The sequence below is a fragment of the Erithacus rubecula genome (genome assembly GCF_903797595.1).
Source record: "Erithacus rubecula genome assembly, chromosome: 6".
In the NCBI taxonomy this organism is placed as follows: Eukaryota; Metazoa; Chordata; class Aves; order Passeriformes; family Muscicapidae; genus Erithacus; species Erithacus rubecula.
The window spans coordinates 52,446,782-52,463,066 of NC_136688.1; the positions used below are offsets into that span (position 1 = coordinate 52,446,782).

Consider the following 16,285-nt stretch of genomic DNA (forward strand, 5'->3'; position numbering starts at 1 on the left):
CCCTCATGGAGGAGTGGGGAGGAAAGGAATTTGTACTAGTTTTTGGGAAAATATCTTTACTCTTAGATTCCCTGATGATGATTGATGTTCTGCTCCCTCTCTGCCCTTTGTGTCATCCCATGTTAAAAGGGTTTCAAGAAGAAACTCAGCCAAGAAGTCCCTTTTCACCAAGAATAAATCAGAATCAGTCAGAGGGATGTTTTTCATTATTATTATTCTTTTTCCATGACAAAGTGATTCTCAGTGGGAGAGGATGGTGCATATCCTAATGCAGCTGCTATTTCCTCTCCCTGCATGGTTGCCTGGGCAGTGGCTGAGCTCTCCTGGGAGCAGCTGGAGACTGTGGGGTCAAGGAGCTGAGCCTGGGAGGGATGGGGCTGCTCTGGAGCCTGGTGCTGGTGACCAAGGGAGCCCAGCTCTCCAGAGCCCAAACCACAGCAATCTGGAATCATTTCATGCTGCCTGCCATGTGTTTCAGGCCAGGATTCGAGTCTGAGAGCCATTGGTTTTATCCTACTCTTTGCTGCAAATGGTGGAGGAATTCAAATGTAAATGCCTTTTCAGTGACACTGGATACCTAGAGTAAAAGCAGAGCTTTGGGGTTTGTTGTGTAAATATGAACAAAGGCTTAAAAGCACACCTAAATTATAAGGAATATTGCTTCAGGCTTAAAAGAAAAATCTTTGCATTTTCATATATCCACTGTACCTCTGAGGACCAAGAGGCAAACTGTAATGGGTGGCAAGTATAGTTTGAACTACTTCAGTTGCTCCTGGAGTGCCAGCAGAGGGATTGAGGGTTTTTTTGCCATGTTACTCCCCCTGTGCTCCACAGCATTTCTCTCCTTCTTGCAGCTCCAATGAAGAGTTTGCTGCCATGATTCAGAAAGGGGACAGATCCCAGTTGGATGCTGAAATACTGAGACAGCTACTTAAACTGCTGCCTGAAGACCAGGAGGTACCTATTAACATGTCATTTTGGTGGAGTTCAGTGGAGTGCTCAGCTCCAAGCACTTGCATTGCTAAAGCAAGAAGCTATGCCTGGATCCCACATCCTTCTGCTGCATCTAGGTCAATGACATTCCAAGGCAGAGCCGTGGGAAGTCCATCCCAGAAACAATCTGGCTTCTCCACACAGGGGTTGAGCAAAAATTGTTGGGAGATTCAGCACAGGTACAGACAAAGTGCTGCTCTCTATCCTGTAATTTTAATTAGGTGGATGAAGCACATTAGGATTTGTGGACTTAGGTGAATAGAGAGCCTTTCAGAGCAAGTTTTAAAAAGAAGGAAGGGAAAGGACCCATCTCTTTAAACGGGTTTCTTGGTGTCTGTGCATTACAGCTGGCTGAATCCCTGCCTACAGATCAGGAATTCATCATAGGAGATGCTGTACAAAGGCAAAAGCCTTCCAGTCAAAACAAAACCTACATGTTAGCCCTTGCAAACCAGTTTATATGTGGAATTTACTATTTATATGCTTTAGTCCCATTACCTGTGCAAACAGCAAGTTCAGAAAAGCCAGTTTCATGCCTGTAAGAAGAAAATGGCACCAGAAATGTTTGTGTTGTTATTTTCCCTGTTAAATTAAATTGTGTGGCTATTTTGCTCTTTTATTCCCCGTTAGATAAACAGCCTGAAATCATGCAAAGAAGAAAAATCACAGCTGGCAAATGCAGATCAGTTTTATCTCCATATTTTGGAAGTTCCCAGGTAAGCAAAATCTTCCTTGTGTCTTTCCATGAGTGTAATTCTTACAAGACTTGTCCATTAAAATTAAGGCCTCTGTTTCTTGTGCTAGAGGGATGTTCCTGACATCTAGTCTTCAGGATAAATCATCTGACTGCTATTTGTAGAGCTCATATGAGAATTTTTTTCCTTCCCAAAGGCCAGAGAGACTTTCAGACACCTTTGGCAAGCTACAGTTAAATTAACCTTGGTATGAAAAAGCCCTTGACTGTTGAACAGCTCTTCCTGTGTGGTGTGAAGCTGCAGACTGAATCCTGTCACCAGGCTGCTGATTCACTCCACCCCTGGGCTACAGATTCCAGTTCACCCACTGGAGAGCCCACAAATCCACGGGTGAATCACAGCAGTGCCTGTGCTTTCACCACCTCCCCAGTTTTTACCAAGTCAAATGAGGTGCACACAGAGGACTCTTTCTGCTGTTCACAAAAACATGGTGATTTGTTATAATTAATAGCAATAGCCTTCCATAAATCTGATCAGTTGCCATGCCACAACCAGTGACACTTTTTTTGAAAATGTGGTGGTGAAAATGCAGCTTTTCATTTTCTCAAACTTCTAGCTAGATTTAAAAGTACTTAAGAAAATGTTTTACTTCCACAATAATAACTCTGTGATGAAGCATAAATGTCATTAAAGGACACCACCACCAAAATATTTGAAACTTCTGTTTGTGAAGTTAAAAAGAACTAAAATCCTGGCTGGTGTTGCCCAGAAATTGTAAAAAATTATGGCCTCATTATGCAAGGTAGTCCCTGCCAGATGTCAGTCCAGCATTGCTTTCTGAAAGAGGAGATGATAATTGTTTCTAGGACATCTTTGGAAATATCTGTGTTTGATTTATTAATAATCCAGTTCTCAGGTCAGAGCATTAAAGAGACCATAAGAATGTTGGTACTGTGCTTTGCCTAAAATGGATGATGCTCTTGCTGAACACAAGTCAATTAATCAGGCCTGTGGGGTTTGTTTTTTGTGGTGTCTGTTGTGGTTTTTTCCACTGATCTCTTTTTAGCTACCAGCTGAGGATTGAATGTATGCTGATTTGTGAAGAAACAAAAATTCTGCTAGAGTGTCTGTGGCCAAAAGTACAAGCCATCAGGACAGCCTGTGAAAGTAAGTACATCAGTGCTGTACCAGTGCCCAGACTCAGCCACTTTTTTCTACTTGATTAGTATCAGTGGTAGCCTATGCCATAATCTAATCAAAATTAACCCATTAATTGCTGAATGTGTAGTGAACATCAAAATGATTCTGCAAATTCCTGCTCCTAGAATACGTTCTGAAGAATTGCAGTTTGTGCTGTTCTGCTCTGAAGTGGCAGTTCTGCAGAGAAAGAAGGAAATTTATTTATCAGAGAATCACAGAATGGTTTGGGTTGGAAAAGGCCTTAAAGATGATCCTTTTCCAACCTCCCTGCCATGGGCAGGAACACCTTGCACTAGACCAGGCTGCTCAGAGCACTACACAACCTGGCCTTGGACACTTCCAGGGTTCACTGAATCATTTAAGTTGGAAAAGATCTCTAAGATCACTCGGTCCAACCTTTGACCCATCAACACTTTATCAACTAGACCTTAGCACTAAGTGCCAAGTTGTTTCTTGAACACCTCCAGGAATGGTGACTCTATCTCCCCGGGCAGTTCATTCCAATGCTTAACAACTCTTCTGTGAATGAATTCCTCCTGATGCCCAACCTGAACCTCACCTGGTGCAGCTTGGGTTGTGTGGTCTCATCCTGTCACTGGGAGAAGGGGCTGAATTCCCTCTACTATAACCTTTTAGGGACTTGTAGACAGCAGTGAGGTCTCTCCTGAGATGGGGATGTCAGTGCCAGAACCTGTATGAATTTAGGTTATATTTTTGTGTGTAGTGGAGATTTTTGTCCATAACAATAAACCAATTCACTTTTTCCTGTAGTGTGCACTGGTGCAGTCCAGCTTTGCTCTGTGGTGGAGCAGGACACTGTGACATACCAGAATCTGATTTGGCTGCTAGAAAAGGGAATCCCAGATGATGAGCACCAATATTTTAGGAGACAACTCCACCCAAAATTAGCCCTGATTTTAGTTTTAAGTTTTCTTTTTATTGAAGGTACTCTTGCATTCTAGCTTCAGTTCAATGGTTCTAGAGTTGTTGATCTCCTGTTAAACACTTAAACTGCAAACTTTTATGTTTTCACACAAAACAGGGCTATACCTGGATGTCTGATGTCAGTGCTATGGTTACTCTTTATTGGGAATCAACAGCTCTCTGCAGACCCACCCTGACATCCCTGTTCCCTCTCCATCCCACAGTGAGGGTCAGTGTTTCTGTTCTAATTCTGCCAAAAACTTTATTCTCACCCCAGATTCCCCTGCTAAAATGTGCATCTTTTGATTATCGCTCTCACTAACGATAATGAGGCACAAAACCCTTTGCTTTCCTTAACTAAAATAATATGTGCTAGGAATGAAGGCTATAAACTTTCACAAGTTTATACACTTTCTTGTATGAGGTTCTCCTTCATAAGGCAGCTGCAGGGTTGACACATCTCTACTCCAAACTTAATGGAACAAGTGGTTTTCCATCTACTTATAAAGAAGAGCTCACAACAGAAAGTTACTCATTCCACTTCCATTCAGCTGACTTATTTCTGTACTGGTATTTTTCCAAATCCATAACAATGGCTTGACATAATCTTGGATGAAAATTTTGTTACCATCACTGTCAAACCTAAGAAAAATCCTATTGCAGATAGTTCAATTTAATTTATTGAAAATGTCTCTCTTTTCATTCTTTAGCAATTCTTACCAGTCACAGACTGCCAGTTTTCTGCCAACTGATTCTTAAAGTCGGAAACTTTCTGAATTATGTAAGTAAAATTATTTCTTTACTTGCTGTATTCTAAAGATAACAGAAAATAATGCAAGACTTGGAAACTGAAGGAAGGAACGTTTTTCTGTATCTTCCAGGGGCGTCACACAGGAGATGCTGCAGGTTTCAAAATCAGTACCTTGCTCAAACTAACAGAAACAAAAGCAAACCAAAACAACATTACTCTACTTCATCATATTTTGGAGGTACAACAAAACTGAGAAATTAATCCTGTGTGCATTATTCTCAAATATCAATTCCTCAGAAGCTAAGGGGCTTTTACCTCAATAATACCCCAGTATAAGTACCCAGAGGATGAGCCTCTGTGTGGAAACACTGTGAAAACTTTTCCACAGCTCTCTGTGCAGATGAGATCACATCCATATACAGTAATATTTAGAGAGGTAACAATGTGTTTCCTTCCTCAACTTCACTTGACATGTCTGCTTGCTGGGTTTTTTTTCCTCTTCTTCAACTGCTCTCTTGTGTTGACACATATCCCAAATGCATCTGTCAAACGAAATTTATTTTTGTGGTATGAAGACAAAATCTCAGGTCAGCCTGCGCACTGTGGCAGCCCATGGGATGTCAGCCTGATCACTTAAAATGAGTATTTTCCTTTCTTTTTAACTCCCTGTGGATGCCAACTTGAGAAAAAATGAAAAAGACTAAATTTATCCCTACATTTATAAGAACAAAACTGAAGTGTTAATTTTTCAGTCCTGATGTTGTCCAGCTGAAAAACTTTCATACTCTTTGACAGCCTAAGATAATAATTTTTTCTCTTCATTTTTAGGAGGTTGAAAAAAGCCACATGGATCTCCTGCAGCTTCCCAGAGATCTAGACTTTGTTTCCAAGGCAGCAGGGTAGGACTTTATTGTTTGTTTTTGTCATGTATGAATTACCAACCTCTTTAAAGCCAACAAGGAGCTGAGTCATTTTATGGTGGTGTAATAAGGTCACAATATTTCTTTGCTGTGGGAGAGAGTGGTTCCCTTCAACACCAAACAGTGCTGAGATTTATAATTCAACCTGGTTAAGACTTTTAGGTTGGGCTCTGTGATTTTTCTTTCTGTGGATCCAGTACTACTTTAGATGAAGACTGGGTAGATAGTGAATTTCCCTCATTTTCAAGGACCCAATTCTTCTTCCACATATTGCAGTAGAAACATATATTCCCTGAAGTTTCTCAGGCAGTACAAGAAGTGTTTGGACAATATTTTTGGGGCACACAGTGTGACTCTTAGGGATGGTGCTGTGCAGGGCCAGGAGTTGGAATTGATGATCGTGGTGGGTCCCTTCCAATTCAGCAGTCTGTGATTTTTAGGTGAAAGCCCACCTGGAGGTACAGAGCTTATGTAAGAAGGGAACAATTGGGGTGATTTACTGGCAAATGGGGACCTCAGGACTCCCACAGCTGACTATCAGCATGTGTTTCTAATATATGAGGTTAGAAAGAAAAACCTGTTTCTGGAGGCTTTTGACTTTCTCCCAGGTGCCTGAAAGCCTCAAGAGTCTATTGCCAGCTCTTTCTCTTTAGCTGAAAGGAATCACATATGTTCAATTACACCAACCAGAATCCACATTTGTAGCACCAGGATTAACATTTTTTATCCTGTTATGAATTCAGAGGGTTCACAGGAACCCTGTAGTGATTTAGATTTCCTTATAACTCAAAGAAGGGAGTTTAAATCTTTTAAATCTGTAGATGGATTGACATTTATTATATAGTTGCTAAATAATTTTTGGAAAGTATTTTAACTCCATAATGAAACAGAAAAACATGATGGCTTTTGTGAGTTGTCTTTGCAGATGCTAAAGTGAATGTTTTTTTCAACTGTGAATTTCTTTTTGGATTGTGTCATAATAGAAATACTTTTCTTGATTGAAACAAGATCTTGGTGGCCAATGATATAAATGCACTCTTTGCATAAAGTAGTTGCCCTCTACTTTTAGTCACACTCTTAAACTTACAAAATTGATTTGCTAATCAGCCTGTGGAGAACTGTGCATGGTTCAAATCCTGCAAGGGACTCTCCTAATGCTGCTCACACCTGGATGCACTGTGAAACACCAAGCCAGGTTTTGCTGAATCAGTAAATTTTGTCTGGCCCAGAGAGTAGTTTAGAACTACAGAAGATGTTGGTTTGGCAATGGTTGTGTTTGGATCTCCACACAAGCTAAAGTAACACAGAGAGGACATAGAATTTTGAACTAAAAATAGATTGGGAAAAGAACCAGCTAAATAAGGAGCGTGTTGGCACAGGGGAGATGAGTTTGTGTTGCCTATGAACAAAAAAAGGCTGGAATTTTTTTGGAGGCTTTTGAATATTAGGACAGTGAGCTTCTTCTACAGTCCATCCAGGGAGGTAGTAAGAGCAAAAGCACAGAGTCTTTCTTAGATGAGGGTTTGCACACATGAAAGAAATTATACAGAAAAGAACTACCTACAAAAGCAAGGTCTGGGCTGGAAAATTAATTCCATGTTCATTTGCAGAGATGATAATGTTTATAATAACCTTTTAGGTTAATGCAAACAAAAGACTTTCCCCTTCAATGTACTGTCCCTTTTGTGGACCTTTCAGAATCCACATTGACGTCATGCAGGCTGAGGCAGATGCCAATTTGAAGAAATTGTTGGAAATAGAGAAACACTTGTTTTTGTCAACAGATGATTTAAAAATACAGCATGGAAAATCTGTGCAAGTAGGTAATGTGAGTGTGACATGTTTCCCATCTTTCTTCCTAATCACTCTCTTCTTAAAGGTACTGTGATTCAGGTTGCAACTGCTCATAAAGCCCCATGGGAAAAGGGTCATTGTTGCACTTCCACTGTGCCCTGATGGAAGGAGTATCCCAGATTTTCCTGTGTTTCTGTGATGTGGTATTGGGATATGGAAACAGCTGAGGACCAGACAGATTTTTCTGTGGGTTAAAAAAAAAGGAAAGCCCTAAAAATGAAATGTAGGCTGCAACTATAAATATGTACAGTGCAGCACAGAAACATGTTTTGTCTCACTGTGCTTTGTGGGGAAAAAAGTGGAGAGATTTGCAATATGCCTCCCCCACTCCTCCACGTATTTCCTAACATCCTGGCTTTTCATCTTTTCAGAACAGATCTCTTTAATATGCATAAATTATATTATAAAATGTGTCTCAGGGCAGCCTCAATGCTTTGAAGGACTTGCAGAAGCAATTTGCCACCATTGAAAAGAAGAAGGAAGAACTTGCTGATTATCTTTGTGAAGATCGAAAAAAATTGTCTTTGGAAGATGTATTCAGCACAATGAAAAGCTTCAGAGAGATCTTCCTCAAGACTTTACAGGTGGTTTGCCCTTGTGACTCTTTAGAAATAAGTTGATAACTTTATTTTATTCTAAATCAGGCAATAATTTTTATTTTCTTCTACTCTAAGTTGGGCTGCCTAACCCTGGTTGCAGAAGTAAATGAAAGTAAATTTATGTGCTTGCAAACTGCAGCAGAAAATTAGTATGTGGGCAAGTATAAAATTTGGGGCTTTGTTTGTTTGTGGGGCTTGGTTGCGTTGGTTGGTTGGGTTGTTGGTTTTTTTGGGGGGGAGGGGAGGGATTCCTGTGGAGAATGGTTCAAGTAATTTTTCCCACTGAAAATTATTAACCAGACCTCAAAGTGGCATGTGAAAGAATGAGCAAGCTGACATGCTTTATAGACTTTGCTGATAGACAAAGATAGATTTTCCAATAGACAAAGCTTAGTTGGAAGATGTATTTATATGTTGTTTTTTCATTGTACTAGATAGCTCCAAAGAGTGTGTTTTGTGTTCCAAAAAAACCCTTCCAAATTTCCCAATGGATTATATTTCTTAACTTCTAGGACTTTACCCCTTGCAATAAGGAGTAAGAGAACAGCAACTTCACCATAAAAGTTGTGTAGAATAACTTCCAACTAGTAAACTCTCTAGTAAACCTCTATTTCATTTCCCTCACTGCACACTTCACACCTGGACTAAGGTACTTTAGGGTTTTCTTAATGCCAGGTGATAGTGGCTTGGCATTCATGCATATTTTAACAGCAAGAATCAATCACCTATTCCTGTGCTGACTCCAGGAGAGCCCTAGCCTGGATAAACCTTCTGTAGAAAGAACCATCTGCATGACAAGAACTGCAAGAATACAGACAGCTCTGCTGCCAAGAGAGACTGGAAGAGTGCTTCAGGGCAGGTCATAGATTCAGATGAAAACAATGAAGCTTCTGAGGAAGTGATAGAAGATGAAAGACGAAAAATATATTCTCTACTGTTCCCACTACCTGCTTCTCCAGTGAAGTACTGAGCTGAAATTTTCCGAGCAATGCAGCTACCCAGGCTCTGAAATGATGTGATACTGCCACAGACCATCTGGAAGATTAACCCTATAAACCACAGACACTTTGGCAATATGCTTGATCCTTAAAGTTCTTAAAACTGTAGGCATGAAGGAAAGAATTAAGAGAGGCTCAGCATCTCTGGAGAGCTATATTGGAAATTTACTGTGAAAGGTAATTCCAGTAACTGCAGTTCTTTCAAGAAACAGTCCCAGTAAAGGTTATGTAGTGTCCTAGTATAGCTGCAGGAGATTCAAACTGTATTTCTGGGTGCTTCTTGCTCATAGCAGGTCAAAGCAACCAGAAAAGCTTCTTTTTATATCCCAAAATGTAAACTCCCTTTCATCTTATTTTGAGTTCCATTTCTCAGCAGCACCTCACCTCAGAGATACTGCAGCTATTAACCCCATTGTTTGCACCTCTCTTTCACTGCAGACCTAGAATTTATCTCCTCTTCCTCTTGCCTTGCTTTCTATCACTGCAGTAAAATATTATTTATGCTTGAAACAGTGACATGCAGAAAAGCTGAAGGTTTTAATTTTTAAAGCATCTTTTTTTCTGTGATTTTGATTTTTACACTAGAATCAGCCACAGGCATTATCTCTTCTCAGTGCCATTTATTTTAAGCTTTAATGCTAAGGTGCAACTTTTATTTTGGGATGAGTCTTCTGTGTAAAGCAGGTCTCTTAGCACTGCCAAAATCATTAGTGCTATCTTTCCATTCCCATATCAAATAAGAAGGGGAATAGTTTTGATAAATAGTGACTCTTCAAGTCTCCTAAGCTTATCTACAGAGACTTGGGGTTTCTTACTTTGTTCAAACAAAATATTTCTCCCATCCCTGAGGGTTCTTCCTGATCTCTTATCCTTCAGGTAACAAAAATTGAGTTACACAAATGGAATTACTTTAATAAGACTCTGCCATCTTTCTCTCCATCTACCTGCAGGGAAATCAACAAAGCCTTTCCAAATACCTAAATGGTATCCAAAACTGACACAGTGAAAGGAAGCAAGGGAGCTGGTTTGTCACCCAGGGCTGATGACTGTTTCACCAGTTCTCAAAAAATAAAAGAAGCAGATGGCAGGAGGAAGGAGACAGGGAGAAAATAGCTTCTCAACTCAAAGACAAAAAAATCAGAATTTGAGTTTTGCTGAGAACTGAGTGGTAAAATTGTAGGGAAAAGAATCACTGTATGATTATAGGGGATTGTGGGAAACATTTTATTTCCCTTAGCGTTTGCAGCTGTTCATAGAAGGGAACTCCTAGCAAAGAGATGGTCTTATGTCAGGAAAAGAAGAAAAGTTCCACAAAATCTGCTCTAGGAAGTATTCAGTTGATGACAGAGGTTATGCAGACAGCTCTGTACAGGGATAGCTCCTCTGTGTACTCCCCTAGGACAACCAAGCTGGAGCAGCTGCTCCTCAGTAGAGTGCATATGGTGTTGGAACAGGATGTGCTTTACATAGTGTGGGGATAAAGAGTTGTCCTGGAGCATCTTTTAATTCAAAAGTGAAGCAAGTATCTAACATTCCACAAAGTGCAAAGCCAAGTGACACCCTCTTTCACTGAATCTCATCCCTGCAGCTGCCTTCACTAATCCAGCAAGGTGGAGAAGGGATTGTATTTCTTCTTCTGCTCTACTACCACTGTATCTTTCTGGGCTTTCTTGTGTTGAAGAGACTTTGTTAAGTGTGTTTACATTGAATTGCTATATTGATTGGGGGTTTTTACAATTTTTCTGAAGAAAAATTTGGTTCAGGCTTGCTCAATTGATAAATTTATTCCTAATGTGTTTTAGCCTGTTCTCACTACTGTGTGTGCTGTTCAATTAGCAGAACAACATATCCCTGAATTCACCTTCCAGGGTCCACAAATCTGCAAGTCTCCCAGCAGTCATAGTATCTCAAAGATATTATGCTAAGACACAGCAGGAATTTATCAGCAAGCACAGAGGAGGCTATACTGATGGAAGGTTTCTAACCTCTCTGTAAGACTTTACCACCTGTACCCCATCCTTTCAGAAGCACTCTCAGTTTGGGGCAAATGGAACCTTTTTTTCTCTGTCAAGAGTACACTGATTTTTTTTTTTTTTTTTTATTTTTTTTATTTCTTTTCAAGGCACCCAGTGACAGTTTCTATAACCTCGAGCCCCTAATGCTCCTATTTTTCAAATAGACTAACTCTGTTAATGCTCACGCGTTTTCTCTATCTCTATTTGTTTGAAAGTTCCTTTGGACCAAAGAGTACTAGACTTCTACTTTCTATAAAGGCTGTTTCTATAAACCTGTGCTCATTTTCTGGGACTTGTTGCACTTCTCTTATGGAAATAGTGGCAGATAATCTATAGCAATCAAATGGATTTATCAGTATCAGGGGAAATTGTATTTTCTGCTTCAAAGTCTCTGCAAAGGAGACCACATATGTCTCATCAAAAATCTTATCTGCATCAAATCATCAACATCTTTCTGGATGTCATTAGGTTTTGTCATATGACACAGCAGCCTATTAAGTACTGATCTACCTGCAATGTGTAAGATAACTACTGACTGGTTGCAATCAAAAGCAGGCAAGCTTCCAGGTGGGATGGCAATGTTCTGGTGACAAGCGCAGTTCTGGAATAAGAAATGCAGAAACATTTAAGAAAAGAACTTTTATCATCTTTATGTTATACTACAGTTATCTCAGTTGTTCAGAATTACCTTCTCCCACTGTTGTGCTACTTGTCAAAAGCCAGAAATGCTCTTCCACTGAGTAATGATCTTCTTTTGCTAGCAGTAATCATTCCAATCCTTTTTCTTCCTCCATTAACCATATTCATCTGGTACCAGCAGCTCTGTGGAAACCAGAATCCTGCCTATAAATCCCAACAGGATTTATGCCATTCTAGCAATTGTGTGAGTGGTACCAACAAACATCCAGCCTGGACTCTGGCCCTGAACTGTAGTGCAGAAATACTACTGGCAAATTTAATGAGAGCCTGAAGAGAAACTGTGAATTGCTGTTTAACACAGCTGAACAGTTCCTGAAAATTCTGGTAGAAATCCCTGAATACAAACAAGGTTGCTATGGGATAAATCTCTAGAATGCTAATTAAGTTAAACTAATGTTCTGTTTTGTGGACAAAGGGACTAATTAAGAAGAATGCATTTCAGTCCATAGTTGAAAGTTGCAGTTAAAGCTGATGAAATAGTTTACTGGTAACATCATCACATGGAGAAGGCCAAAGGGATTGACCAGGAAGCTCTGTTCTATTTACCCTCAAACCCCAGCAGCTGAGAGTTTTAAGTGTGTACAGGGCATGTTTAGAATAGGTATTCATTGCAAACTGAGAGTTTTTTAACAAGCTTTTCCTTAAGAAACTCTTATTTACTTTATTTGTCATTCTGTCTGAATGCAGGAAAATCAAGAAAGGAAGGAGAAAGCTGCAAAATCTGAAAAAAGGAAGAAACAGTTTAAAGGAGAAGATGCAAAGAGGCTAAAGGGAGAGTAATACATTTAACAATTAATTTTATTTTTATTAGTCAATCTTTTGTTAATTAGAAGGAATATATCTGTTAACTCTGGCTGATCTGATACAATGACATGACTTAGCCATGGATGATGTAATTGCCAAGCAAATGCATAGTGAGACATCAATTACCAATTTTCAAGTGCAAGTGAATGTTTGGAAGAAATCATGATAGGGATGTTAGAAAAAAATATCACTCCCAAGGAGCAAGTTTATCCTACTTTGCTCAGAGGTGGAGGATATCCTGCTATTGTTCTGAATAGTTGTTGGGAGACTTTTAGGGTTATAGAAAGCTGCATATATTTGAACTTCATGCAGCACAGTAGGCAAGTTGTGTCTGGTGTTATTGATACCACAACATTTGCTTTTTTTCTGATCAGAGGAGTTAGGTCTGTGCTGATTGATGCAGGAAAGTACTTGCTGTGCTGGGCATCCTGGGTATGAAGCATGTCTAGTGCTAATATTGGCATGTGTATATTTTAATTTTGCATTTTGGCAAATACTTGGCATCCACTTTTATTGAAGATTTCTGCCAATACCATTTGGTTACAATTCTTGGTTCTTCAGAGAACCACTGCAAAGATGCCATTAGTAAAATTGAGTGGAGTTAATGTAAATTTTAGACTAGATGTTGAACCCTTGGAAGATTGTGGTTTTCTTGTATCTGGTGTCTAAATAGATGACCTCCTTTTAGCTCTTCTTTAACAGTTATTCACTTTTAGAAATACATTTTTAAAATACATAAAATCCATTGAAAACTGACCAAAACAAAGTTCTCAACATTGTCTTGTCAAGTTCTATCACAAGTATGTTTTATATACCATGCAATCATAACATACTTAATGTAAAGCTGCAGAAACAACAACAAAAAAACCCTCCTTTTAAAAAAGCAAACAAAAAAACCAAAACAAAACCTTCTTAAAAATACAAAAAAAGTAATATAGTAGATGATAAGATAAAGTCAGGAAGCAACATTTATCAGCTTTAAGAATTAAAGGTGTGCTTCAACCCCATAAAGAAAAGGAGCACCAAACCAGAAGAACCTTTTGTATTTCCAGGATACAGTTTAGGAGGAGCTGGCTTTATTTTTGTTCCTTTGTGAGAAGGTGGATTTAATTCTTGGGTAGTATAAACTTGAACATTAAAGAGCATTTAGGGTCTGAATTATTTTTCAGAACTGATTTTAGAGAACTGTACATAGCAGTGGTAACAATAATGAATTTTTAAAATCTGTTTTAATCTCAATCAGAGTATGGTGACAAAATATCAGAGGGTATCAGATCTGGCACAGAAGGATGCTGAAGTTCATCCTAACATTCTTCATTCTCTGTAAAATGGGGGGGTTTGGGCTTTTCTAATAATATAATCAGCAAGTTAAGTAATTATTTTCTGAAGAAGGAATGAAAAGACAGTAAATCTGATTAACCCCTATCAGCCTGTGCTTACAGGCCTGGCTCACAAAGAATGAATTATCCCTTCAACTTTGCAGGTACCTCCCTTGATGCCAGCAGCACACAGGGCAATCCTGTGCAGGGATCTTTAAAGGTCCCAATCTGCAGTCTCTGAATCTCTGACCTTAAGTGCAGTCACATGCTCTGTCAGTCTGAATATCTGGTTTGTCCAGTTGTCTGAGGATCATTTCTCTGCAGCTGACAGATCTGCCAGGGACAGCACACAGCAGCAATGTCTCTTAGGGCCAGCAATAATCTCGTTCTCTGGATTTCAAACAGGAGAGGTGAAGTCAGAAGCACCCATTGCTGATGTATTTAGAGATTACCAGCAAGGCCTTCAGCTGCTGAGAACCAAACTGAGTCAAAAACTGTCACCAAAATTCAAGTGGAGATACTATTTAGACAACTAAGCAATATCTTACATATTAAAATATCCACATATTAAAAACAACTTTTTCTGTGAATAAGACTTAAGATAAGATTTCCAAAATAATTTGGTGACAGGATCATGCTGATTCCAGGGACTCGGACATTTTAAGGAAGGGGGAGGGGTTAACTCCTCTGGATATGTTTATAAATGTATGTATGTTGATTTTTATTTTTTTTTCCCCCCTATGCTTCATAGGGGATTAAGCAACTCCCCAGCTTTATTTTCTTCAGCTTCTGTTGCAGCAGCTTCCATTACCTGGCATCTTCTGGAGAATTCTATTAGATAATTGCAGGGACTATATTTTATATGTTACTTCAAGGAAAAATAACAGATTTCATATATATGTTACTACAGGAGAAATAACATTTAGAGGTTTCTTCAGCTAACCAAGTGGAAAAATGTGCTGCTTATAATGGAAATTTGGGGATATAGCTAATGACCAGAGTAAGCAACAGAACAAGAACACTTGAGAACAAAATATGGAAACATGCATTTAAATATTTGGTGAGAATTTAGGTATGCCACTATAATACTGTACTGCAGCAGAAAATTAAATGTTTTTAAAAGATAAAGAGTAGGTAAATTTTTATGAACAGTATACAGAAGTCCCAGAGAATAATTGCTATCATTACACATAGAAAGCAACTGCAAAAGCAGACTCCTAATCCAATTAGGAGTTCAAATCCTATTAATCCATATATTGATAGATGCAGGGTGAAATATAAGAGCTTTCCTCTTGCAAAATTCTTATTGTCTGTTTTTACACAGGACTTACTTGTTTGGCTGTAAGTAACAAGCTGGTATATGATTAAATGTCACCAACACAAATTGCTTTTGCAATATTAAAAGCATCTAGTCTTCAAGAACTGGGAAATCAGCTAATATTCTGCTGCTAAAATCTTACTGGGTCACTTGTGTTGCTTGAGCTGGATTTTTTAAAGTGTGTAATAATGATTTAAAACCTGTATGAAAGATAAGTACAACTTTCAGTGCAGAGTTTACTTACAGCTGCATTGTACTCTGGTATGTGTTTGTAATCCAGGATTCATTTCACTTTTGTATATCTTCATTTTAGTAAACAGAGCTAGACAAAAGTATCTGAATTTGTGAGGCTTATTAGTTGCAGCTTTAAATCATATACTAACATGTGAGATTCCGAGTAAATGCCTTTCTTGTGCTGACAGTGAATACAGTAATGGTATTTTTATTTTACTTGTTTTTAAGTGCAAATGGCATGACAGATTATCTGGATCTTAACCTCCTAAAAATATGGTGAATAAATGAGAAAAAGAAAAAGCTTCTTAACTGCATGTGGCAATATAAAAGTGCTAAGCAGTTAAATTAATTCCCCATGAGTTCTAGAAAACTGCAAAAATTCTTAAAAAAAAATAAATCTTGACTCTGTGCCTCAGAGTTCAATGAGTTTGCCACAGATTTTTTACTGAGAGCCTGGCAGACTTCAGGCCATGCTCTCACAGGCATAAATGGGCATAACCATATTGCAATGTTCCTTTAATATCATTTTAAATACACATGCCCCTGCATAGTCTCCACCCCTTTACAGGCTGGAAAGGTTCAAGTTGAGTTAATTTCATTAAAATGTCTCTTTAAATCTTTCCACAGGCTTTATGAGCTCTTATTTCTGTGTATAATGTTTACTCAAAAAGCTTAAATAATGTAAAGAAGTCTCTAGTTTTTGTATCAGCTTGATTAATAGTTGGGCAGAGAGAAAAAAGTTGTGGATGTCCCATCCCTGGGAGTGTTCAAGGCCAGGCTGGATGGGCTTGGAGCAACCTGGTCTGGTGGAAGGTGTCCCTGTCCATGGCAAAAATGCAATTTTGTGGGGTATTTGCTCTGGTTTATACCTTCAGTGTTCATGAGAGAAGGATTTGGTAGCAAAGCCACCTGATGTGAGAGCTTACAGCTGAATGGGAGCACACTCACAGACCTGTAAGTGA

General features: G+C 38.9%; 1 protein-coding gene across 11 annotated transcripts in view; it reads left to right on the forward strand.

Annotated features, from left to right (window-relative positions):
- Positions 1-16,285, forward strand: part of LOC306802957 (inverted formin-2-like) — a 52,914-nt gene that overhangs the window by 31,651 nt on the left and 4,978 nt on the right. For 7 of the 11 annotated variants that reach the window (XM_079307700.1, XM_079307703.1, XM_079307699.1 and 4 more), the window contains 9 exons: positions 855-957; positions 1,624-1,709; positions 2,755-2,855; positions 4,523-4,593; positions 4,694-4,801; positions 5,392-5,462; positions 7,182-7,311; positions 7,757-7,921; positions 12,336-13,139. In XM_079307700.1, coding sequence (XP_079163826.1) covers positions 855-957; positions 1,624-1,709; positions 2,755-2,855; positions 4,523-4,593; positions 4,694-4,801; positions 5,392-5,462; positions 7,182-7,311; positions 7,757-7,921; positions 12,336-12,428 — 928 coding nt within the window. In that variant the 3' untranslated portion in view covers positions 12,429-13,139. Of the gene's footprint in view, positions 1-854; positions 958-1,623; positions 1,710-2,754; positions 2,856-4,522; positions 4,594-4,693; positions 4,802-5,391; positions 5,463-7,181; positions 7,312-7,756; positions 7,922-12,335; positions 13,140-16,285 lie in introns of those variants that run through there. The other 4 variants (XM_079307705.1, XM_079307698.1, XR_013774527.1 and 1 more) reach the window with 3 other exon arrangements.